General features: G+C 41.5%; 1 protein-coding gene across 13 annotated transcripts in view; it reads left to right on the top strand.

The window, feature by feature from the left end:
- The window catches only part of LOC120831244 (multiple C2 and transmembrane domain-containing protein 1), a 101,163-nt gene that overhangs the window by 14,199 nt on the left and 60,267 nt on the right, over positions 1-26,697 (top strand). For 8 of the 13 annotated variants that reach the window (XR_013452122.1, XR_005714034.2, XM_078087612.1 and 5 more), the window contains exons 2-5: positions 15,618-15,738; positions 24,098-24,240; positions 24,685-24,764; positions 26,082-26,193. Coding sequence is in view for 11 of the 13 variants with exons in the window: in XM_078087612.1 (XP_077943738.1) it covers positions 15,618-15,738; positions 24,098-24,240; positions 24,685-24,764; positions 26,082-26,193 (456 nt within the window). In the remaining 2 variants the exon portion in view is untranslated. Of the gene's footprint in view, positions 1-4,213; positions 4,531-4,606; positions 4,739-15,617; positions 15,739-24,097; positions 24,241-24,684; positions 24,765-26,081; positions 26,194-26,697 lie in introns of those variants that run through there. The other 5 variants (XM_078087616.1, XM_040196557.2, XM_040196559.2 and 2 more) reach the window with 4 other exon arrangements.

Below are 26,697 nucleotides of genomic sequence, written 5' to 3'. Positions count from 1 at the left end.
GTTAGAAGGTCACGTGCATCTGAAGAAAATATGTTTTTTTTAATCAAAGTTACTGTTTAAAATGTAAAATTACTCTTATTGGTTCTCGATATTACAAAGTACCCAAGACTTTGTTTGAAAGAAAGTATTATTGGGGCATCCCTAAGATAGCTTTCCTCAGGCTTTAAAAACGTTATGCACGAATGCTTTTCATCACGAATGCTTTTGTAGAACCAGACATTTCAAAGAAGAACGTACAGGGATGAGCTGAAGGGTTCAAAGAGCTCTCATTGGTTAGATTATAACTGTTTGGCAGTATGCGTGAGCTTGTGGGTGTTGTAATGAAAGAGGACGAATCAATGGGTGAAATGTGCATGGTACTACCTCTGCTCAGGTCTGGGATGTGGCCTTTATTCCTGGTCTGGAGTGTAGGTTGCTGTGATGACTCATTGTGTGGGGGGAAAGTCCCTGGTTATTCAAGGAAAAGCAAGTCGTCCGCTGTATATTGACTATCTGGGCCTATATTTGTTTGTTTTCATCTCTGTTTTGGTTTGACAGACAGATTTAGGTATTTTTGTGTCTATTATAATACTCGTCATGTCACGCAATGATAAATGTCTGTCCCACACAACGGAAGCCGACCAGTTTGCACCATTGTTTGACATTCACATGGGGGAAAAATCCTAAATCCTAACAATTACCAGGTAATCTCTCTGCTCTGCAGCCCTTTGTTTCCACTGATGTGTCAACCTGCAGAGTTTCATGCATGGCTCAGGTGGCGGTAGACTTGTACTATGGACCGACGCCGTCAATGGTAAACTGTTCAATACATTTTGATATTCGGAAGTGCTGCAGCTGATGTGCCAATACGCTGGGGAAATATCGACTCCCAGGAACAAGCTCAGATTTTCTTTTCTTGGACATAGATCAATCAAAATTATTTTAGGAAATCAATTTTTTGGTGTATGTGGATTTTGCGAAGGGGACAGCAACTCTAATAGCAAGTTTTGTTCTGTATTTATAATAATGTGTTTTATATTCAGTAGCAGTGATTTTAAATGACTTGAGGCAAACAAATACAGGTTCAAGTCTGCCAATTATCCAAAGGTCAAAGTTTTCCTCCTCGTGTCCTCCTCGGTGACCAATTGGTTGAGTTTACCTTCACATTTGTTCCAATTGACAGTCGAGAGGGTGGCGATAGTACAAGACGCAAGCGAATGTAGCAAGCAAATTCAAAGAGAACGGGAGTATGGCAGAGGCCGACAGGCGCAGACTTGGAAAGGGACCAAATTAAACACAGCAGTGAAATGAATCCATCTTTAGATCCATGGCTGGCAGGGATTCTCCCTGAAGGAGGTAGACGGAGTCTGATCTGCTTTCAAATGTGTGCGTGTGTCATTTGTTGGCTGCTCAGTTTTTGAATAGACTAAGAAAAGGGCTGGGTCTCATAAAGATTTTATTAACACTACTCTGAAAGACACTGCTCATTAAAGATATCTGCTATTAAACAAGTTAATAGACAAAAAGTGTCAAAGACCCTTAAACTGCATCCACAGCGTTAATTATTTATCCTGTTAGTATCAAACGTGGTACGGCAAAGTCTGCCGCGGGGGTCCAGGATGGACGGCTGCTTGCCAAACAGGCGAGAACAGTGCATTTCTGCGTGTGTGTGTGTGTGTGTGTGTGTGTGTGTGTGTGTGTGTGTGTGTGTGTGTGTGTGTGTGTGTGTGTGTGTGTGTGTGTGTGTGTGTGTGTGTGTGTGTGTGTGTGTGTGTGTGTGTGTGAGAGAAAGAGCCTCTCCCAATGTGCAGAGCACAGAGACCGAGAGAGGAGGTTTAAGATGCTGCCTTTTTCCTCCCTCCGCAATGTCACTGCACTACTCCAAGTTTGTACTACTCTGTAAATGTTTTTGCAGCATTACTTCCCCGTAATTAATGGCATTGGACATTTTCCACATCAACTTTAAGGCTTTGCTCCTGTCCTTATTTTATTAGAGCTGTCACAAGCTAATTATTGTCACGAGGAAAGGACTCATCTCGGCTCTCACAAAGATACTTTAAACCTCAGTCCGATTTTTTAGGATAACTGCACACACACACACACACACACACACACACACACACACACACACACACACACACACACACACTCCATAGCTACATCTTACCTAACAAACTTGGGATAAAGGGATTACTGGTATGATTGATCCTCACTGTTTGCAGAGCCTGATTCCAGATTACTAAATAATAACCACAGAGAAAGAAGTTTGATTTTGCATCCAAAAATAACAACGTAATCTCTAAAATGCTGGCAATCCCATCATTTTGATAAATATCTTCCTATTTCAGTAACCGATATTCAACCAGCCATCCACCCTCATATATACTGTTGTGAACAAATCAAAAGAGATTTAAACTTTGTCTGTGGGTGACCATACATACAGATTGATTGATATATGGGGTTTTGGCCATCATGGCACCTTCTGCATTGATAAAGCCTCCAGTTCCTCCTGTTTCCTCCACTGATAAGGCCACATCAGGAGTGGAAGAATGATGGTCGGAGGACAGGGAAGGCCTGCAGGGGCTTTAAAGGGCATCTGTTAGTCATGTCATGCAGTGTCTTCGGCTGAAACACCAAGTGTGCATTTTATTTATTAGGATGTTCTGCTTTGCGTCATTGTGTGTGTGTGTGTGTGTGTGTGTGTGTGTGTATGTGTGTGTACCTTAACAGACCGAGTAATGAGCAGACAGATGGCGCACACTCCAGGGTTCAGGAGATCTGTGCACGGATGGAAGCATCACGTTTGTTTATTGTGTAAATGTGTGTGTGTGTGTGGAGAACCTATTTTATTAGCACATATCGACTGCACAATTGTATGTGTAAAAACAGTTGTGACCTCAAGGGCAGTGCTGGAAGGTTTTGGCGCCAACACAAGTGCATTTACAGACTCTACCGTACATGCAGCAGTTTGTCACTGAACCTCGGCTGCCTTTCTTTCTCATTGCTACACCTGTCAAAATTGCTTCAGCTTGAGGAAACGTGCTTTTCCATTTTATGCACACACACACACACACACACACACACACACACACGCACTCTTGTTACTCTGCCGCCACAAGAGTTTTGTTGTGACTGCAGAGCGGTCTCTGCCAGGAAGCAAAGTGGCACCTCCCTGCTGCCGAGCCCAGTCTGTCCTGGCAATCGCCTCCTAAATAAATACCGATCAGTTCTGTCCTTTGCTTCGTACTAATGAGGTATTTTATGCTTCACGCTGTTTTCATTGGAAACACCACTGTCTGATGTTTCTTGTCCATTGTCCTCTGCTTTTTCCTTCCTCTTACCAAAAAAAGCATAAATTCTTGCTTGTGTCGTGAACCTTTCCATAATTTCTACCCCTCTTTCTTTCTACCCCTCTTTTTTTCTTCCTCTGGCCCTCCACGCGTGTGATATGGAATGGCAGAGAAGCATGCTGGGTAAGAAGAAAGGAAAATAATGTCCTTAACATTATTAACAGCTCTCTGTCTTATGAGGAAAATTCATTGAACTTTACAGCAAACGTAAGTTCATTTCTGGACGGGTTGCGCATATTAATCCTGTATGGCATCCCCCGTGCACATGCTTCTTCTCTAAACGTAAGATTGGCTGCATCGCTGTGTGCTGCAGTAAATACCACTTGAACCACTTGGGAATGATGTGCTGAAGGGAAAGTACCCACACAGCAAGAAAGTCCATTGATGGTAATTGGTTCCAGAGGTTCAACTGTAAGGCTTTACTTGGCTTCCAATGCCTGTTTGTTGTCAAAAGCCGCCGGAGATGGGGTTAAAATGCTTTACAGGATGTTCTACGTTTTCGATAAGGCTGCAGGAAGGGAGAGCAAATGTACGCTTTCAAGAAGGATGAATGTAAGCAAATAAAGGAACATTCCTTGATGTTTTGTAATGACAAGAGTTTATACATTGCTGTTACAGTATAATTAATTAATATTCAGTGATGCCAATAAATCTATTCAGCTGATCTAAGTTGCTCTACCAAATATTTTTAATTATCCAAATCTTCTAATAAGGTATTTTGAATGAGGCTTTGCATGTCTGTCCTACTTTACGAGATCATAAAAAGAAACAAAAAAAAATAAACCGGCTAAACAACTGCGAACATTTGAGTCACGCGTTTGAAACGAGTGGTTTTTGCTCCCGTTAACTTTTTGTGACGTTGCTCCATTGTGAAGTAGACGCCCAGAATCGCTGCCCCGTTGTGTTTGTGTGACCGACAGTGAAAAGGAGGGAGGATCAGAGAGGGAATAAATCTGTAGAACCATGATGCCGAGGGATTGCCTATGGGGTATGCTAGAATCTCACGACTGGCTGCCCTTTGCGGTGTGTGTGTGTGTGAGAGAGAGAGGGGGCGAGAGAAGGAGAGCAAGGTAAGAAGCGAGTCGATGTGTTTGGCTCTCTCTCATGTGGTAGAGTAAGCCAGCAGTAGTACAGTGGAGCGTGTTCAGTGTCTGGATGTTAGCGCTGCCTTTCTCAGCCGCGGGACGAAGCCTTACTGTAGGTAAACACACACACACACACTCACTGTTTGACTGTCTGCCTTATTTCCTTTTTAGGCTACTCATTTCTCGGCGCTGACGTTTATTGCTTGTTGCTTGTCTTTTGGTGCACCGAGTGTCCTGACGAAGTGTGGCTGTACAGAAGGCGTTCTTGCTCCAGTACATCGGTCCAGAGGATGTGACACACTTGAGAGCAAGTGAATGATGAAGGTCTCCATCCCTTCTGCACGTTTACAAACATTTGCATGCATGAACATATTTCCATACATTATTTCCATAAACATCAGCACCTGCTTTCTTTGGCTATTTGCACTCGGCGTGAAGGCACCGGCCTTTTTTGAACACTGTGCAGGTGTCGTGTCGCTGTGGCTTGCGAGTGTTGGGATGGCAGGGCGGAGGTGCAGTGGGTGTGTCGGGTCCTGTTTCCAACAGTGTGGAACTTGAGCCCGCTACTAGCATGACATGACACGGGACTGTCAGACTCCAGGAAGAGGGAGGGGGTGGGGAGGAAGAGAGACATGGATTTAGAGATGGACGAGTGGAGTTGAAGGCTGATGTTAGCCGCAGCCTTTTCCCATTTCTGGGACTCTGAACGTGCTCAGAATGAGAGGAATAAAAGCTGGTAGCGGAAAATGAAAATGGAAAGAAGATGGAGAAAGAATCTAGAGATGGAGGCAAGGTAACCGAGAATAACTATGAACAAAGGTGAAAATAAGGGATAGCCTGAGGAGGGTGAGGAGGAGGAAGTGAATCTCTCTTCGCTGATATTCCTCTATTCATAAAACAAAAATGCTGGATCAGGTGCTGCAGGCTCGCTTTGATTTTCTTTTTTTAAAAGTACAGTTTCCATCAATCAATCCAAACTGGGCAAGAAACCCAGTCATGTTCCAATCGCTCCAAAATGAATGTCATCTAAAAAGTAAATGTAAAATATTTTCACTTCATTCCAAGAAAGACTGGAAGGAAAAGTGGAGTCTGTCTCAATTACTGAAGTAATTTATTGCTACTGCTTGTGCAACCACTACAGTACTTGCATAATGCACACTATGAGGTTCTCCTGGGAGGGACTAATGTGTTTTTAGAAGTAAGTACACAATCAGCGTTGTGTTTGGTCTGTCTGAGATGCCACTGAATCATTCATTTTGTCACGTGGATGGTATATATATATATATATATATATGTTGCAAAAATTGTGCATATTTCTCTCGATACATAAATGACTCCACATAAAAAACAAATTAAGTGCCGCAAGAGTTTTAAAACCCGAAAAGTTTGATTTTTTTTGCCGGTTCGCTTGTGTCAAAGTCAATGTGTTATTTCAAACGTGTTTTTGCTTCGGTGCCTGAAAACACAGTGACTCAGACGGGAATGTCAAAGACAGTGATGCCACAGATAGTAAAGTCACAGCTTTTCAGTTGGATATTATTCGTCCAGTCCCCCTGAAGCCCCTTTTAGTTTATTCATGGGAGTCTTTCATTAATTTTAATAAAAAATACTCAGTTTAGGCTGCTTTATTACAGCGTTCTTCAGCAAATAGTGCGACTCTGGCTTCCAAATTGAGTTTCCGAGTTCCGATATGGCTTAAATGTCCCTGCAGAGGAGGAAGCTTCCTCTCTGCCGAGGTGATCCATTAGCAGCAGCACACTACTCAATCTAAACTCAAATTACAAGTGTAGGGATTTCATTTTTTCATCTAGAAATAGTTACTGGTTTTATAATAGCTTCTAAATGAACCGAATGCTTCATACCCTTCAAACATATTTGAGTGAAATGCCAGTAAATTGAGCTTTGTGAAAGATTGATCCATTGGCACAAAGTGGCCAATACCACAAGTGGCACAAAGGGTATTATCCTGAGAGGGTGACAAACCGCTACAACCACCTCCCGAGGTGTAACTACAGGGGGATTTGTTACGGAATCACTGTTGCTCAGGAGCTTTCTGAAACGGAGGATATTCATACGGCTCGCACAATGTTCTTTGAGGAAAAAAACTACCATGTATTTCTCAGAAGGAGCTCGCTAAACTGCGCAGTCAGATAGAAAAAGGTCTAATCAGATAACCGCACTATTTTTCTCTTGTATTGCTTTCCATAGTTTCTATAGTCTCTTTGCTTGCTTCACATCACAGTGATACTAATTCCTGCAATTCCTCTAAGCTCAGTCTCAGCATTTCTTTCTGCCTCTAGACAAATTGCTTTATTTAATAAAGTTGACATTTATTGGATTAAATATTCAATTTGCTTATTATGGACATTTCATTTGCATGGTACCTTTTGTGCATGGGTTAATTAATTAAAAAATCTCTGTAAATCTTGGTAGATTAACAAGCCCATCTGGTCAGTTTTTCTTCTCTCAACCTTTTTCCGGAGCAGGCTGTGCTTGAAGCACTATTCATTGTCCTCAATGAACACATTAGATAAGCCTTCAATTCGTTCACACGATTTGTTCTTTCCGTAACATGTACGGCTTTCACATTATTTACGATTACTTCTGCGATGCAGATAATTTAAAATAAAGGCACGGTGTGGTAGCAGAGAAGCTGCTGTTCAGACCCTCCCCCCTGCTACTGATGAGCGGCCATGTCTTGTCACACACAGTCAATAGAAAGCTGTGAATGCAGTAGTTTAAAAAGGGGAATTTCATGAGGCATGGCAGTTGAACGCAGGCAACTCAATATCTTAGGGGAAAAGGGGAAAAATCTCTTTTAAAAAAAAAAGTGAGAAATTGAGAGAATCTTGCATCCGTGACAAAGAGACAAAGAATTACTACCTCTTGGCTCTGCAAGCCCTTACTCAGTATGTTCTTACTTTACTGTTTCACGAGGGAACTGCAAAATGCCGGAGTGCATTTGGAAGGAGATGAAGATCCCCTTTTTTGTTTTAACTCTTTTTTTGAGTTTGTAACACCAGTCAGAGAGAAGGACTTAATTCACTAGTAGAAGTTGTACGAGTGTGGAATAAGAGGAAGGAAAAAAAGTTGTCCATTCTCAGTACAGTCTGACTACTGAGTGTGCGCCCTTCAATGCATTATTGAGGATTTCCAATGAGCTATTTATAAGATGGCATTCAACATTTCAAATCTGTAAAAAATAATTCTGAAGGGGAATCCAAAAAGCAGCGCTCTCGTCTTATATATAAACGTAGAGTTTGGTGGGCTGGGTGATGTTTCAATAGAGCAAGTCAGCAATATTTTTTGGGCTAGTTGCTGAGCCAGCAAATGAAGGCCTGGATCACCATGTTCCGGACGGATGTTCTCTTCCCAGCTCGGAGCGTCACCGTGCTGCAGCACTGGGCTGTGGCACTGTGCTGTGGCACTGTGAGGCGTCTCGGCGCGACCACGGAACCCGGCTGTCAGCAGGGCGACTGGCTTTTCTGTCCGTGACGTCAGCAGCATCTCCCTTCTCATTTTGTGACTGCAGCGAAGAGCCAGTCGTAACAAACGCACAAAAAAAGCTTGCTAACGCAGCACTTGTGTTTGTTGTGTGAGAGGGATTTCTTGTTTTTTGATGCGTCTGATGTTCTTTCCACGCTGTCATAACCATCATTGCTCCATTCGTCAGCTGTTTTCCTTTTATCAATTTACACGTATTTTTCTTTCAAATGTCTTTACCTTTTATTGGCTACCCCCCCCCCCCCCCCGCCCCCATTATCGCCATGCACCTCCTTCTCTCCTCAGTCTTTTTTCTCTTTGTGAAAGATCTTTCTTCTTCATTATTTATGGAGATTCGCTGTGTCGTGTAGCTGTTTCTCTCGTATTACCCTGCGCTGAGTTCCAGCAAAATTCAGGCCGCGTTTGAAAGCATCGCAAGTTGTCCCAACCCGACACATGTGGTCCCTTTTAGCGGAATAGTTGCCTCGAGCGTTCATTAAAATGATCATTAAAACGATTATCAGTCTCATGCTCTTTGTGCCCTGGTGTTTCCCTCAGCATCCAAAAATGCTCGAGAACAATCTCAATGCATTGACTGAACTACCGATTCACACATCTCTAGCCAGATACAATGCGAGTCCAGCATATGAAATTTAAGTTGTGTACAAGAGTAGTAGTAGTAGTATCAGTAGCCAATGTCTCACAGGACAGTGGTTGTGGCAGATGGGCTCCTATTGCTAACAGACGTAGAGACTGTACACACACACACACACACACACACACACACATGTTTTGGAACTTCATTTCACTCAATAATAGGATTTACTTGCCGCTGGCCTCTTCCCATATGTGTTCATCAGTTCACCACCCAGTCCACCATAAACCAAGCCTCGGGCGAACGGTGCAACTGAGGGGGGGTCTCGACTCCGCTCGCAGGAAAGGAAGATGAAAACAAAGTTTTTTCCAAGTCTTTTTGTTATATCCGTCGTCCTCTAGTCTGCTTCTCTTTATCCATCTATCTGCTCTGTCTGGCTTTGTTTCTCTCCATATTATGCGTTTTCCATTAAACAGGTTTAGAATTTGAGCTACTTTGACCCCCAGTTCGCCATCACAATGTAAAAAGAAGATGTTACGTAATAGCACAGGCACGCACGCACAACATTCCATGTGCTGTCAGCACACTCGAGCCTTAGGTTTACTTTCATCATTTTAATGAATCCAGACAAGTTGTCAAGTGACCCACAGAGACCGTGTCAGTCGTTCTTAATGTTGTTTTTCTCTCTTTTGTTGAATTTAATTCCTGCAAAGGCAATAGAAAAAAATATCACAGGGAATCCGACATAGGTTAGAGACACATTGTACACAAGCCAGTCCTTTATCCTTTATCTGTGATGAGACTTAATTTAGTGTTTAGTTAATACCTTTTGATGTGAGATTAGGAACAACCAAAATATCTGAAATATTAAAATATGGGATGTACTGTAAGGTCTTAATTATTGTCACTGTTGACTCTGTTACTCAATCAATCCTGGAGGGAAGCGTTTCAGCTTTTGTCCGCAGGGCGTTATTACACCTGCTGCATTAAGTAACCTGTCACCCCAGTCTGAGACTATAGCGTGAAAGCCCCCTGAAAGAACTCAAAATGTTCTTTTTGACTTTAAGAATATAAAATGATCACATCACACTGTCACGTGACGTCAATAGGAACTTGATAGGGTCTTGCGGGAGAAGGATGCTGTAGTGTACCAGGAAATACAGCTGGGAACAACTCCTCTTCCTCTCCATTCTCCTCCCCCAGACATCCTATAATTAGAGCGCCTACTACATGAAAAGTACATTTCTAGCAATTCAATTGACTTCACAAATGTCGCACTGCATACATATTCTTTGGGAAGAGCCCGGCGTTGGGTTATTTCTGATTAGTGTAATGAAATTGACATCAGTTTGTTTCCCATGTGTGAAGTATCAGTGTGTAGGTTATGTGGATGGTGCTGTGCTTGAGTGGCTTCATCTTTCAGACCTTTAAGTCTCTGTTTGATGGCTAAAGCCCAATGCAGGCAAAGCTTGGGATGAGGCTCTGTGGCTGAAAAATAATACTTAGTGAAATAATGGAATTGCTTTATGAGCCTGTGAAATCAAAACTGGGTTCAGCTTTATGTTGCCCACACACACTTTTTCTTTATGCATCAGGCACTGTTTTTGTGTTCATTGCCAAAAAATGGAATATGTTTTATCTCTATGTGTGTATTATCGAGTTCATCTGTGGTTGCATAGAAACACCCATTTAAACTAATGTTTGGCCTGGAACAGACCTCGGTCCTGCGCCCTCAAGGAAGCAAGTGTGCAAAGATTAAATGCAATGCACAGACTTCTGGAGTTTGACAGGTTTTCTCACCTGACATCTGCTCTCTGTACTACATTTTATCTGCTTGGAGTTTTCTGTTTGCAGGGAAATTATTTAAATCACATTTAAGTTGCCTTACATATTTTCATCCAGACACTAAAGAAGACACTTATCACAAGACCAGGGCCAGTTGTTGAAAAGTGCACTTATGTTTTATTTTTGAAACACATGCGAGAGAACTGCATACACCTGTCAATATGTCTCAGCAGTATGATGTAGTGGGTTAGCAAGGTAATGATCATCTTTCAACAGCCACAGGTCCAGTATTGTATTATTAAATGAGACCGCAGCCTGTTCAGCACCGCAGTACGATCATTGGCTGAGGATGTATGATGAGTTAATACACTCAGTGTGGCACATATTATGTTAGAACAGAAAGGAAAGGATACCTTCTTTTCTCCTTGCTCACCTAGAGTCACCCTGAACACACCAACATGCATCTTTGTGCTTCTGTGCATGTTTGAGTATTTGTTGCATTGTTTGGAGTCTCTTAAGATGTTGAATTGATTTAAGTAACCCGGCTGCCATTATGAGATTCATTTCAGTTATAGATAAGGGCCACATTTCCTTAATCAGCTGTAATGTGGTTTGATTGATGCACAGCAGCACTGCAGGGGTTTTTCAGCTAGATTTCAGATCATTACTAAACTGATCACGTGAGTCCTTTTTAAGGAGCTGCCGGATCTTTTTTTTCACAAAATAGCATACATTCATTTAAATGGACTGTATATGAGCCTATGAATTTGGTCCCATTGGTTCTACACAAATAAAATGAAGCTACGTTACATTTCAACTGGCTGGAATAAATTTGGAACGTCTTATGCAATTTATCCTCCATTATTTAAATATTAATGTGAAGAAATCCGTTGTAGTGATCATTTTCTACCTAGGTGTATACATTTTTATTATCTAAAATGATGCTCTGTAGCCTATTGCTCTAAGGTGGATCCGGGCCAACCTTATTGAAAGCACTGAATTTGACACTCAGAATCCCGCTATTGAAAGACATCAAGTTATCCCTCAAGTTCTTGGCCCCAGGTAAAGATAACCGTGAATGAACAGAAGTAAAGATGAGATAATGTTAGACTTAAAATTGGTCGGTCACTGCAGGCAGAGACACCAAATATGTTTAATGTTTGGTAGGGTGAAGTGGTGTCTTTTAACAGAAGGAGAACTGTCACACCGCCTTGTTAATGAGCCAAGCAGGAAAAGGTTATTGTTATACAAGGAGGTGCACAGCCTGGAAATGACCTGCCACCTCTTTGAGAAATGAGCGTCTGGCTCTGCAGAGAGCGCAGGGCTAAATTCAGGCTCCCTTCTCCATAAAGACACAACTGTCATGTTAATAATTAATCCAGGATACAAAATCTATGAAAAAGGAAGTCTGCTAAACAGCTGTTACATATCGGTTTGCCCTTTTTTAAATGTTAAATGTGAACTCTCAGAAAAATCTCCTGGGAGGCCACTTGACTTCTTTTAAGCAGACGTCTGGCTTTAAGTGCAGGGCTCTGTTCAGAGGAAGCCTTCAATCCTTCTTTTCTTTTGCTTCTTTTTTTTAAAAATTCTTACAGAAAAGAAGCAGCTACGTGCGCCTGTGAAATCTACAAGACTCCGTCCCTGATTTGAAATTAGTTACAGATATAAAATAAGATGTAACAACCGTTCTGACAGCTTCTGGAAAAAAGGGAATCCACTGTGGCGTATTGGCAATTTGAAAGAAATGTCACCACCAATAGCCACCAACACCAGTAACTAAGTTTAACATGTAGTGATAATAAGTCAAATCCATCATTTGACACCATCTCCTTTCATCAGTGCTCCAGCAGAGTTCGGTTTAACCTTTCACTACTGGGTCCTTTAACCCAGATCTATTTTGTCAGCGAGGGGAACGTTTTGGGTCATGTGTGGGTTGTGAGTACGTCCTTGGTGAAAGAGAAGGAACAATTTGAGCTGCCAGATGACCAACTTTAGTCTTCCATAAAAATGTGAGCGGCTGAAACAATTGCAGAGTTAATTTACATAACGTGGCCACACTGAACTTTTGTTGTGTTTCCTTTTTGTGAGTTACATATACTAGGCCAAAAAGACTCATCTGAGTCATGCATATGACAATTAAATTGAATACAAAATATATCCCAACGTCATGGATTTAGTTTCACTTTGCGGCACAAATGTGTTGGTGAAAAGATTTCAGGGCCAGAAAATTCATTAGCTTCATGAAACTATTCAAACCTGCCTTTAGTTTTCTGTTATGATCGTATTCCCTTTTATCTACTAAAACTGTTACTCTGATCTAGTTGTGACACTGTGTGCGCTCTTTTGTGACTGTGCAGTATAACTAGTTAAAGTTCAGTGTAATGGAGGCGACAGGACGGAGGCTGTTGTTATGGCCGAGTCGTTCTCATGGCTTCATAACGTGTCCCTGGGAGCTGAACTGAGACTGCTGCAGTATATCCAGATAATCTACTCATAAACCCTGAAAAGCCCTTCCTCTTGGAAGCAGCAGCGTGGAATATCCGATTGAATATTTACCCTCATCCTTTCAGAAGTTTGCATCATCCGTCCCAGTTATTGATGGAGGACGTGCTTTCCCGTCTCTGATTCAGTGTGTCTGAACATGTATCATGAATTCATCCTGCATGCAGTCACATATGCACGCAAACGGCCCCCTGGTGATGATGGAAGGATGCAATGTGTCAGTCAATGTTTTCAATACAATCTCGAGCTTTGCTAAGTATTATTTAGTTAATGGAAATTGATTTATTGATATTGATCGATATTCTAATGGATTCAGTTGGGATCGAGTCAGAAGGTTTTCCTGTGAAAAACCAAGGGCTTGTGTGCAGATACACCGAGCACCTTCCAGTGTCCTTCTCCAGGGATTATTAAATGTACATCTGAAAGGCCCTGATGGTTGACTCTTCCTGGGTTGGTGCCGCATACAACTGTGATTGAAGTCTTTCCTGTTTTTAAACAGAATAGTTGCAGTGAGATGGACCTCAGGCTTTTTTCCATCCTCTTTCCTTTCTGTCACTGTAAATGTATGTATAGCCCATGTCGCCAAAGTGCATGTTTCTCTCCTTTGAGGCCTCAGTGCACACAGGACAGGGCTGAGGCCGATTGTCTGGACTCAGGGGACAGCGTGGAGAAAAATCCTTTGTGCAGAATCCGTCCCAAAGGATGGACCAGGGCGATGGGGCGAGACCCAGAGTGTGCATGTGTGAGCGTGCATGTGTGTGTTATTTTGTCCGTCAGTACTAGCTCCAACTTATTTATACAGGACTTCTGCTTGTTCAACTATTACTGCATTAGGGGGACAGAGGACGCCCTCCTTACCCATGAGTGTGACAATGCAACGTAAAGTAACCATGGTTTTAACAGCTGTTACTGCAACCTATGTATATAAATCTGGGGCCTTGTTGTAGCAAACCCCCAGAATTTCGAAATCTTGTGATCGCTATAATGTGTGCGTGCTGCAGACTGAAGACTTCCAATATGTGTACTGGCATTTTTCTGTAGGCCCAGTGTGTGCAGGGTTTACCTTGTACTTCTCAATCCCTGTGGCCTATATCACCCGACTCCACATTGCGTTGACCTGCTTTCCTGTGTTTTAGTATGTATTTACTGTGTTTGTATACAAACGGCTTAATGTTACGTGGTCTGACGTGAACTGTACAATCCTGTATGTTGTATCCACTTGCAGCACAATTGCAGTAACCTACATCCACCGTTGAGAACAGAACACACAGCTTGCCCGGGAATTTCTTTTTGTTTGTTGTTGAGCTGAACAAATGATCTTTTCCGTCCCCCCAAAGAATCCGATCTATTTCCCCCCCACCCCTCATGGTCTCTGCTTGTGTGACAGCAGGTGCTGTGAAGCTGGGATTGTTTTGTTTTCGCATTTAGGAACTCCAAGCTAAACACAGCACAGCATTTCTTTCCCCCGGTTACTGCGGTATGAAATTCTGCTGTGCGTGTGTCTGCGATACTCTCCACACATAAACATTTTGATACTCATAATAAAAGGTATGATGAATTGTTAGCAATTACCACTCCTAATGTGGAAACGGTGATAATAACCGCCATTGGCAGCTGTCAGTGGGCTTCCAGTGCTGAATGATTGTACTCCTACAATCTCTGCTTCTAATGCTGGCTCGCTTGAAGTAGTTTGTGTCTCAAGATATAGTTAGGCATAACATTCATTATACATGACCATACAAGGAAAACCCGAGGGCAGACCGAGATAATCGTTCTAGTTCATGGGGACGACATGAACATCGGTGTAATTATATACTCACTATTAGTAAGCCAGACTTTCAGTGTAGGGCTGCATGCATTCATTCCCGCTGACTGTGGACAATAGGACAGTAGTCCTCGGCCAGTTTATGTTTTATGCCAGTCAGATTACTTTGGAGGGAAATGTTGATACCAATTACGTGAAGGTGCTCTTATGCTACAGAAGCCTCATGCTAGTGATGTATAGTTATTCTTAGCCTCATCTTAGAGTAGGTCAGCTGGGTAGACGTGACACGACAGCTCACGTAAGGGTTGTGTAAAGGGGGAGGGAGGGAGGATCATAAAAATAAAAGGAGATGGAGGAATAAAGTAAGCTGTATAGGATCCTAGCGCATAGCCTGGTTGTTCATGTGGAGGGCTAGCGGCCCCTGTAGCTCCAAAGCAAACCACGAGAAGAGCCGTCGGGGGGCCTCCTGTCAAAGTGGAGGGCAGTCCTGACCTCAGGGCTACAGTGTGACATGTGAAGCCACAGAGATTACGCCTTCCAGAGGCCTGACACGCAGACGCTTGCCAAGGAGGTTGCATGCTTGCTATGAGTTCACGTTTAACATAATGTATAGACTCCCCAAAGCATGAGGAATTTCTCTCTTTGGTACTTTTATCTCCTGTGTGATCTATTTGGAGCGTAGTGATGCTGCTTTGCTGTCTGGATTTTCAGCACAGTAAGTTTAACATTCCTACAAGACAACAATAGCTTAATTTAAAATTTGAGTCCAAGTCATCTGCCTTTTTAACATACGAATAACCATTTTAAGCAGTTGGTCTTTAACGATGGATATGAACTAATGTTCAATGGCTGCTATCTCATTTTTGCATTCAAGTCCAATATGTGCTTGCTTATTGTGCACATCTAGCTTGTGTTCATATTTTCTACAGAGATGTCTCCCAGATGTATGTGCGGTCTTCTCTCCTTTTACCTCAGATGTTCTTTTCTCTTCCTTTCTCTTCAGTCAAAATGCTGAACTAGATTGGACCGCAACGGTTAACCTGTGTGACTTGTGTAACTCCTTTTCTATACAGGGCATCAACATAGTTGCACCCAGTAATGCAGAGCCCCCACATCAACCTCCAGGTCCAGCCATGTATCAGCTGGACATCATCCTGAAGAAAGGGAGCAACCTGGCCATTCGAGATCGAACAGGTAGGAGCTCTGTTTGTTCTTCCTCTTACCACAACAGCTTTGAGTTTTATGCAGGGAGACGGCGTGGACAGCTTCATCAAGCCTCTACTTAGCCGAGCAAATGAAAAGCAATTGCTGTGTCGCTGTCACAGGAAGCCCAGTACACAGAATGCGGTGTCTTATGCTATCGTATCCCGTGTTGGTCCACTATCGCAAGGTACCCCCTCTTATCTTTATACATGCCTTTTGTCAAGGTAATATTTATAATATTTTGGCACCAACCTCCCTCCCCGCCCACTTCTTCACTCAATTATTTTCTTTTTGTTTCTTCCATCACTCTCCCCGGGTAGGGTTTTATTAGATCACATATCTCGTCCTCACTCCATTTTCAATGTGTGTGGTGAGATGGAATTACTCAGAATGATGCGACACATTTCCTGTGCATTCGGCCATGGGAATGATTCAGCTGCGGCTTAAGCTGCAACACTGCACTTTTGCATAAATAAGCAAATCTCCACCTCTCTATACAAGTGTCACTGCCGGTGGCCAAGGCTTTTAGTGTAAGTAAAGTCGACAGAATTGTATATTTTGCTTATGCGGCACATAATTGATTTGTATAACATACAATAACATAAAAAAAGATACAATCCAAAATGAAGGATGAGTAGCACTCACATGTTTTGAAAGGGGTCAGCTATCTGTAGTCGTTCCTATTTCTCCATTTATAGTAAGAAATCGCCTCAGTGCCGTTCTGGTAAAAAAAGAGGGCATTTCTGCTTTTCTGGGGTGAATGTGATTTTGAGTACAGGCCAGCCTGCAAAGACCAGCAATGCTAGAGATTTACGGGTCTTATTGGGGGTTGTACAAGTCACCAGGACGACGGATCCAAATAAGCTGTCATACTGGCTCCTGTACATTTTGCCCGACTACCTGTCTGCCTGCATTAATGAGCACTGAGCTGCAGCGGTCACTAGTGCTGTCCTCAGGCCGTCAACACGGCCCTTTATAATGAGGGGGAGAGAGATGAAGAAGATGTATAGTGGATTGAATTGAATATGAACATAATGACAGTTAATGTTGAGAGAGGACCTGTTCAAGATATGATCACATACGACAGTTTACAGGAAGTCATTACAGGTTTCACTATCAGGACATTCACATGTTGCAGCTTTTGTATAGTAGGAGAAGACTAAAGTGAAGGAGACAGACAATATTGTGACTTTCAGTCTAAGCTCCCTTGTCAGAGAAGAGCTTATTTGTTTAATAAAAGTATCTTTCAGCAAGAAGCTGTTGTGGTTTCTATTGGTTCACCAAAATCCCTTCATCAATTATAAATTGCACCAATGGTTTTCACTTTGGTTTGCAATGTATTTTTACAAAGATTTTGCTCTTCTCCATTTTGCTTTGTATTATGGATTGTAAGCCAAATACAACTGAGCTCATGTCATGAAAATGAAATGAATATTTGGGGCCCTTGTAGCCGATGGAAGTATCTGTTCATATGACATACCTCAGTTAAGAAGATATGGAATCCTTGTAAGTGAATACAAATAATTAATTACATTTTTTAAATAATTTTACTTGACACGTGTGATACATTTCCTCCCTCATTTCCATAGTAATGTTTTTGATAAGCAGTCTTTTTCTGAATTTGTTTACTTAATAGGTTGCACCATATGTTTATACATATTCTAGCCGGCCATTCAACATGTGGATATATCTTTTCTTCTTATGGTGCTTGAAGGTTGTTGTTTTATGAAGCTGGGCAATCACACTACACATGACCTATTTCTCTCATCCTCAGAAGATTGCTTGATAGGACAAAGGAAACCTCACTCACACTATTTTCTGGTGACTGCACAAACAATTGAATACAACCAAAGCAATCTGCTGGCATTGTCATTAGTATCTCTCCAGCCTGCACAAACCAGTTTAAAGGTTCCGGCAGAAACAGCCAACGCATGACATGGTTTTAACATTATGACCAGATAAGAAAGAAGTGGATCTGGATGAAGTAGATTGATGCAGCATTGCAATGATAGCCTTAGTTTATTGTTCCAGCCCAGGAGATTCTGCCGGTCAAATAATCCTGCATTTAATTGAACTTAGCCTGTATTGGAAACACCTTGTTCCTTTGGCTTTGCACTAACCTTGACTTTGCTTTTATACTTGAGCAGCTTATGGGATGTTTTGCAGCTTTGTAGATGACCTCAGTTAAGAACACACTGACCTCGCTGTCTTGATTTATTTCCCAAGCCACAGGCGCCTCACTTCACATCTTCCATTAATCCTTCAATAAAATGCTTGTGAAAGATTGACATTTTTTCTTTTTACTAATCTTAGGGTGTTTTTGACTCATAAAGGTACAAAACATTTGTCGCTCCTGGAATCAGGAATCAGGAAACATTTATTACCAAAAAATGTATGTATGACACACAAGGAATTTGACTTGGTTGGTGCAGGTTGGTGCATAACAGCAGACAGTTGGACGACAAGACAGATAAGACAACATAGTGCAAGAGGAATAAAATAAATTATAAGGCTATGGGTTAGTTTAAGGGGATAACAGTTAAAAATAAAGTTAAAAAATAAAGTGCACCAGTGAACAGATAGCCATACTCTACGCAGCTGTGTTGTGAGTGCATGTGAAAGTGACAAGTGGCTGGTGTATGTGCATGTGGAGTTATGACACTGCTATACCCCATTAGGTACCCATTCTGTACCCTTCCAATGGATACATGTTTGCGCCAGAATAAAAAGGTAAATTTTTCTTACTAGGGTTGTAGCTTTGTTCTTTAGGAGGTACAAAAACGCACCAATGTTGAAGCTACAGCGCTCCTACCCCAGTACAACAAAACATGGATCCTATTTTAGGTCCATTCCTGTACCTTGATTTGTCCTTGTGTAGACATTGGAAAGCTCTCCACTGTTTTGGGTGTATCCTATCATTCATTATTTATCACAAGCTGCTGCTTTCCCATCCTCTATTCAGATACATATACCACAGACACGATATTCCACACAATATAGTGCTAATATTTGATGCAATATTGCAAATGGTTAAGTTACTAATAACTTATTTGCACTAGCTGAAATGGGTTATGTGCTGCAATATCATGATTCCTAGTCCTTACACATCGCTACCGTGGTGTGCTGCTACTTGTGTTTGGTGGACGCTACACGTGGGCTCTGACTAATATCAGTGTGCAGACGGAGAATTCTACAGCGAGCCCAATTAACTCTTCTGCCGCACAACAGTTCTTTTAGGAAAGCAGTGGGAGAGCCCGCTGTCGGCGTGTTTTTATTTCAATACCCCTTCATTGCTTTCTCACCTGTCGAAGCCATTCCCCCGCAAGCTGTGGAGTTTTCTGCTGCGTTTTGCTTCCTGCTTGGTGAGCTCAGCTCGTGTTGAGCAACAATCATACTGTTACGGTATCTCAAGCTTAGTATTATAATTGCAGCAAGATTATGTCGCACAATAATGAAGGTTAATTTAGGGGTTAAGGGGTGCATGAAGCAGGCAGAGGCATCCATGTGTGTGGCTGTGTGCAATTTTAATGAGACAGGCTCTCGGTCCACCTGCCCGCATTTCATGGTAAAGTTTCTTGTCTCTGCACCCTTTTACAGCCAATACATCCTCTTGTCCGGATTGCATTCTGGGTAATGGGAATCCTCAGAACTGCAGCCATAATTCCGTCCTGACAATAGATGCTGCCAGACCTTTCACAGACCCTTGCATCCACACACAGTGCCCACAATTGTGAGCATGAGGCCATTTCCAGGTCTGCAGCTCAGGCATGACTGAGGGTTTCATGTGCAGCTCTACTGCGTTTTCCTCTTCTCCTGTTCTCTCATCTCATGACAAGCATCAGTGAGCCCGTTGCAATGCGTGGTTCTTAATCGCTGCCCCTTTGACAGGCAACGTGTTGTTCAACAATGTGCCGGTCCTCCCTCATCAGAGGAGGCACTTCATTATAAGGTTAATAGGGATGTGGTTGTTCATCCTGGGATTTGGTTTGTTCTTTTCAGCGAGAGTCGTCAGGTAATTTTTTCTTCTTCCTTCATTCTCACGGACAGAACCTTTTTTATGTGGGATTCTGAAATCAGCTTAACTTTGTTCAACCATGTCTTTGGGATCGTACTGTAGGCAGCCCCTTGCAAATAAAGATACTCAAAATACGTAATCCCCAAAGCGGTTTAATGCTTGTTATCCTAGAAATAGTTTTTGTTCTTCACAGAATTACAGTTATATAATGTTTTTTTTCCGTGGTAATGATATTGTAGAGAGAGCACAGGTGCAGATAATATTACAGTGGTTCATTTATATTCAGAACTATTCAGTATTAGTAAGTATAATTGTAGTCTTAATGAATCACACCTGTGCATTTCATGTTATGACATTTTGAAATATCTGCGGTGAAAACGGTCTATTTGGAACAGCAAACTACCTTTTGGAGGTTGTTTGCTTTGCTCTGAAGGTTAATGATATATTTCATAGAGTGAATGATTAGTTTGATTTTTGCAGAGGTGGTATATTCTTTTTTTTTTCCAGTAAAGGTGACACACTTCTATCAAATTTGTTTCAGGAAATCCTCTTTTAATATATTTGTTACTGGATAAGTTCACAAGTAGAGTGTAAATACATGTGTACTAGCCACTGATCCCATAAAAAAATGGACTTAATCCTCCCGTGTTTCAAAATAGCCCGATTTCATAGTGATATTATACATTATTAATGGCTTTCTGATGCTAGCAGCGTGTGGTTCGTCATCCATATTCATTGAATTTGAACATTCAAAATGTTATCAGTAGGACTCTGCACCCCAATACTTTTAATAGTCCCCCAATAAAAAATATTTTTTTTGTGAATACTATTAGACTACCTAGAAACCAAGTTAGTGAGACCTATCTTTTTTACATCAAGTTTGATACTTATTTTTAGGGCTTATTGCACTTTCTTCTGTAAAAATGTAATTACCTGCTCATATGTTATCAGTTAATGATCCAGGACCTTTTTTACGCCCTGTACTGACTCAGAAAGCTATTGCTCATGCATGTGTAATTAGTAACTACAGATAAATTATTAAAAAAAGGAGGGGGGATAATTTGCTTGATTCACACATCAGTTGAAGTCATTGTGCACAGCTAATGACTAGCCTGTTTAGTTAATTGTCTTTCACCCTTTCATAAGCTTATTAAAAGGCTTTGACCTCCCACCCACTGGCTCAGATGGACAGGAGTCCCCTTTTGCTTCTCCAGAATGGTTCATACAATGTGGAGACCTCATGTCCGACATCACTGTAGAGCCTTCTGATTCCCCTGCTGCCTCTCAAAACAATAACCAGGCAGGCGTTTGGTCTGGAAAACCTGTATTTGTTTGTGTGGCGAAGACACAAAGTGCTAACAGGCGAGTGCATCGATCCTATATATGTGTGAGGAAGATAGTGATTTTAGAGAGAGGAGGTGGTGGTTCGTTTGTCAAGTGCATACGTGTGGTGTAAATCAATGGTGAGTCATTGTTCAGGGGTTGGACCGGACCGTGGAGCAGTTGGAGGCTCATCGACGGGCCTTTAGCTTTCTGAAGGGACTGGCATTTAAATGAAAGCATTGGACTCACTTTGATGAACTTCTCTGTAATTTCATCCTGCCTCTGTGACGAATGTTTGCTACTTAACAACCACAATTCTGCTGATTAGATTATACTTTACTGCATAACTTTGCTGCAGTACTACAATATTTGTCTGGTGCCGAGTCGTTTAAAAAAATGTCGAGTGAGCGGGCGGCTGGATCATGCAACGACTTTGACTAAGTACCTACGGAAGCAAATAATTCAGCTGTGAGCTGGAGACCAAGTAATGTAATTCGCTTTGACTCCTGGAGGGGATTGAAGGAGAAACAGAATATGGACAGAGAGGGACAGAAAGGAAGTTCAAATGGAGGAAAGTAGAGGACATAAAAAATAGTTGGTTGATGTGTGTTTTTTGGAGATAATTTTTGGTTTGAATTAACGCATCTATTGCAGATCAAAGCAAAAATATTAGAAAATAACTGCGGTCCCTCCGCGGTGTGATGCTTGGTGTGTATGGACACTTACTGCCTCCTATTGGTAAATGCTGGTATTTTATGGATGCAAAATATGCAAATGAGCAAAATATGGTTAGGTATATTGCTATATTTGAAATGTTGGGAATGCACTGATTTTTTGAAAAGTTGGAATCGGCAAAGAAACATTGGTGCACATCTACTGTTCGCTACGCTTTTGCTTAATTGAGTTTGGGATAGTCATGGTATTATGATTATACTAATCGTGCAAAGTTAAACATTACAAGTTTAGGGATCTGTTCGATGACTGAAGCTAAGAAAACCTAGGCTTAAACCTGCCTTGACGGAACCTTAAAAATCCGGCGGGGTTACAGTGAATCCACAAAGGTCCGTTCAAGTCCACACTGTCAGAGTAAATCAGGTCAGGTTTAAGTAGTCAAGATACCTGATAGCTGTAGTCCACTTCAGATTATGTGGAACACTGATGAGTTTATAGAAATCCAATCAAATGATTTTGTGCATTTGGGTGGAAAGAGCTGAGTATTTTAGAAGAGTAATGTCCTTTGGAATGTTCCGGAGAGATTTGCACAGTCTGAGTGAGGTACTGGATGCGTGAAAACAACAATTATATATTTGAATATATATACTCTTGAGGTGTCTTCACTTTGATTGAAGCATTTTGCTGTAAATTATTATTTTAATATCATTTTGTATTCCATAATCACAATTTGAAGGGTTGCTTTGCTAAACCTCGTTAGTCTTAATCCTCGTGAAATATGATGATTCAAAATGTGAAGCTTTTGGCAGCTGTTTAGATTCGGTTGACAGATTGTACTCCGCTGTCTGGCAGATGGAAGGCAGCCACTAAGCAGTATTTGAATGGCCTCCGTCCAAGGTGTCTAGGTGTTTGGTAGAGATACATGTGTCATGGATTATTTTTTGCAACGGTATGTCTAGAGGACAGAAAGTAACTCGCAAAAGCAAGTCAATCAGGGGCTTTTAGATCTGCCTGTGCGCCGCAAAGCCCAAATTACCTGCTGAGCGCACCACTGGGTCCTCTCACAATGTTACAGATGCAGGGACAATTTTTTAAGTCTTCTAGAAGGTACGATGCATTTAACTGGAGGTTCAGAAATCCTCCAGGTTCAGAAATCTCAACGTTCAAAGCTGAAATCGCTGTTGTTGAATTAACTTACAATTACTATTAAGTGTTAATTAGAAAAAAAAACTGATTACACGTTTTTAAACGTACTTTAGTAAATTGTCTTTTTCCTCCTACATATAGCTCCAACGCCTCAAGAGTAATGCTTCTCAACTGTAGGAAGATAGAAAATCTCATCGTTTGCTCCTCAGGCACCGACCCACCTTCGCCGTTTCATCGGTCTTTGACACATCAGCTCCTTATATCAAGTCTTGTATTAAACCAGCACTCCTATTTCACATCCTTCTGCCTGCAAGGTGGCCAAACACCCAGAGTGCACCAATCCGTCAAACCTGCTCCCTTTAGGCATTCTCGTCAACCATTATTATTTCTCTGAAAGCGTATTGATCTTTGTCATCGTCTTACCGATTCATCCCCAAGCCCATATGTGGCACGTTCAAGAACTCCATTCTCCTCCATTGTGGACTTCATCTGAATTTCGGGGGAAACGGTTATAGAAGAGACTATAAAAGATGAATTATGTCACACAGTACATGGATGTCGATTTCCAAGAAAGCACCACTGCCTCTCTACTGTGTGTTCTACCCACACTCCCTCATATTAATAGGACTCTCCTATCGCCATTGTGGTTTTCTTGACCATTCGTTTGGTTATAAGCGGAACTTTCGGTTTCTGTATTTCCTATTTATATGCATTTTTATGTATTCAAGCACTATTCAATGTGTGTGTGTGTGCGTGTGCGTAAAAAATAGGCTGTCTGCCAAAATTATGTTGTGCCTAAAAGATAAATCCGTTGTACCACCTAGTGACCACATAGAAGCACTGCATGGAACGTGTATATCCAAGCTTTAGCATTCATTGCTGGTCACCCTCTTATACAATAGACCCGAGTCATTTTCTCCTTTGGCCTTCAGAGGAGTGTGTACAACTATCTCGGTCAGAAAATAATTTGAGAGATCAAAAGATGTATTTTCTTGTGACAGTGCAACCGAATACCTGTGTGACATATATGTGCAAATACTGTGCAAACATATGCGTTGTGCATTTGGGGAAAATACTTTTTCATCATGCATGGTTAATTGGAACTTGTTGAACACACACTGTCGGTTGCTGGTACTATTCTTAATCCTGAAGAATAACAGTGTTTCTCTTGTGTTTTCTGTCTTTTCCTTGTAGGCACCAGTGACCCATATGTGAAGTTTAAGATTGCAGGGAAGGAGGTGTTCAGGAGTAAGACCATTCATAAGAACCTGAACCCGGTGTGGGATGATAGAGTAAGCCTTCTGGTGGAAAGCCTGAAGGACCCGCTATATGTCAAGGTAAAGAAGCATCCTCCACTTCAAATGTCGTCCTACTTTAATATAATACTAGTTTTGGGTGATCTATGCAAGCATCTTTTCTTAAAGATGAAGGAGGTTTTTATTGTCATTGTACTCGTGTACAACACAATTATGTTTGGCTGCTCTCAGCCAACCAGCAGCAGCAGCAGCAAACAACAAAAGCAACAATATCAAATAATACACAGTTTGGACCCATTTTCTCATTGAATGAGAACATGTGTTCAAACCTCTGACTGTCACTGTACAATACAAATACATACAGACTTAAGAACATTACTACAGTAATACAATGCATACAAACAGGGCTGTGTTCACATTTGAAAGAGTAAAGTGTCTTCAATGTGACTGATGACGTTTGCATGTGGTCTATGGGCTCTCCTTTGGCAGGACGACTGTACAACTGCATATTGTGTCTCTTCCTAGGTGTTTGACTATGACTTTGGACTTCAGGATGATTTTATGGGCTCAGCAAACCTCCATCTGGAGTCACTCGAACATCAGAGGTCTCTTTTCCTTCTTTTATTTCCTCAGTAATTTTCAGTGTGACTTATGTGTTTTGCTGCTTGCCGCGGTCATTGGATAGTTTGTTGTCTCCATCTTGTGTCAGTCTTTGGTAATTCATCTAGAACTTTATGAAACATAACAGGGCTATTTGGGGATTTGACATTGAAGTATATGATGGAATTTTATTCCAATTTTATAAATTAATTATGCAAATTGAAAACTTAGCTTTAGACTCATTCATCTGTATGAGCTACATCATTAAATTAGACCATTAGTGAGCAGAATATTTCTATGCAGTTAATATTAATGCTGTTCCGACAAAAAAAGCCATGCCTTGCATTGTCTTTTCCACTTCCACGTTATTGGCGTTTACAATGGTGTTTTCAATTGCCTTACACCCTCTTCATTTGTGTTGTGGCTATTGAATTTGTATTCTTTTTTTTTTTGCATTGTAACTTTTTTATCTGTGTTGTGGCATTAGTATGTGTGTGTAATCTGCATATGTGCGATCCGATTGGTGACGCTGTAGGTTTCACAGATTTTGCACATTCTCGCAGGTGTTTTCCATTACTTTGAGTACGCCGGTTGTCAAGTGTAATGTTGATTAGCCATGCTGGCAATATTAAGTTTGACTTGGAAATGCATGAGATTTTTATGAACATTAACAATGGTTCCAATCTATCGAAGCATCCCAGCACAGTAAGCCACGTCTGTGTGGCAGTTAGCCAGGATACTCAATACCAGACCAGGAAACCAGAGCAAATTTAGCAATCTTTTATTCAACAGTTTTCACCACTTTTTTGTCAACCTGCAACATGTCGAACTGTAATGATTTCAATGATGACTTAAGTGAGAACACCTGGGTGGGTGTAGCGTGGGTGTGGGGAGGCTTCATTATTCACAGGAAAGGGCTCAATCAGTCTGCTTAATGCATTTTCATCAACATCAAATGTGAGTAATAATGTTTTTGTAGTACTGTCCCGCCCCCACCCAAAACTCCCCAAGGTCAAAATCATTTCTGCTCGCACTGTTGTGAAATAGCTCTTATCAGCAGTAATCACCTGCCATGCGTTTTACTAATTAACTTCCTTATGCATAATTCAGATTGCTAGACAGGCTGACCGCTATTGGTCATTGTATTGTTAGACCTGTAGGGATTTGAGTATGTGTTTCCACTTTATCTGTTCATGAAATTCATGCCTTTTAAGTACATGCACGTAGGTGAAATCCATTCACTCAATGTGTTGGTATTGTGCAGTATTCACGTAAGCACTTGCAGTACCCATTTGTATGTTGTTTACTGGGCATCCTTTTAGGACACTGGATGTGACGCTGGACCTGAAGGACCCGCAGTATCCTGAACACAACCTGGGCAGCCTGGACCTGGCGGTCACTCTATCACCGAAGGAGGGAGACATGAGGGATGCCGTAAGAAACATTTTATATTTAAGACTCATTACTCATTCATTTTGGTCTTTTTCTGCACACTTTACATTTCCTCCTCAGTCAGGGAAATAATACTTTACCATCTTACCTACCCTGCTGTTTGTGATTAAGATAAGGAATAATATGCCTCTTATAGCTTTAATATATAAAAAAATAATCAAAATCCACTCTTGACGACCCAAATAAAAAACAAACAAAGAAGTCCAATGCAATGCAATATAATATAATATGTATCATATTTATCCATCCATAGATCAGAGACAGTGATCAGGAGGCAAGCTGTGTTGAACTGGAATGTGCTGGCTTCATTCAGCATCAGTTACTAGGAACTCGGCAAAAGCATATGCATAAACAGTGTAATTAATATGTTTTGTGGAAAAGTTCCATGTTCAAAGAGCACGGGATTCTCTTTCCTAATTATGTCAGTTTGTGCCTCCGCGGACGTACTCAATGTTTGAGTTGCATTTATTTCTGTTCAATTATTTT

Source organism: Gasterosteus aculeatus, chromosome 13 (genome assembly GCF_964276395.1).
Source record: "Gasterosteus aculeatus chromosome 13, fGasAcu3.hap1.1, whole genome shotgun sequence".
NCBI classification, from domain to species: domain Eukaryota; kingdom Metazoa; phylum Chordata; class Actinopteri; order Perciformes; family Gasterosteidae; genus Gasterosteus; species Gasterosteus aculeatus.
This window is presented reverse-complemented; position numbering and strand designations above follow the sequence as displayed.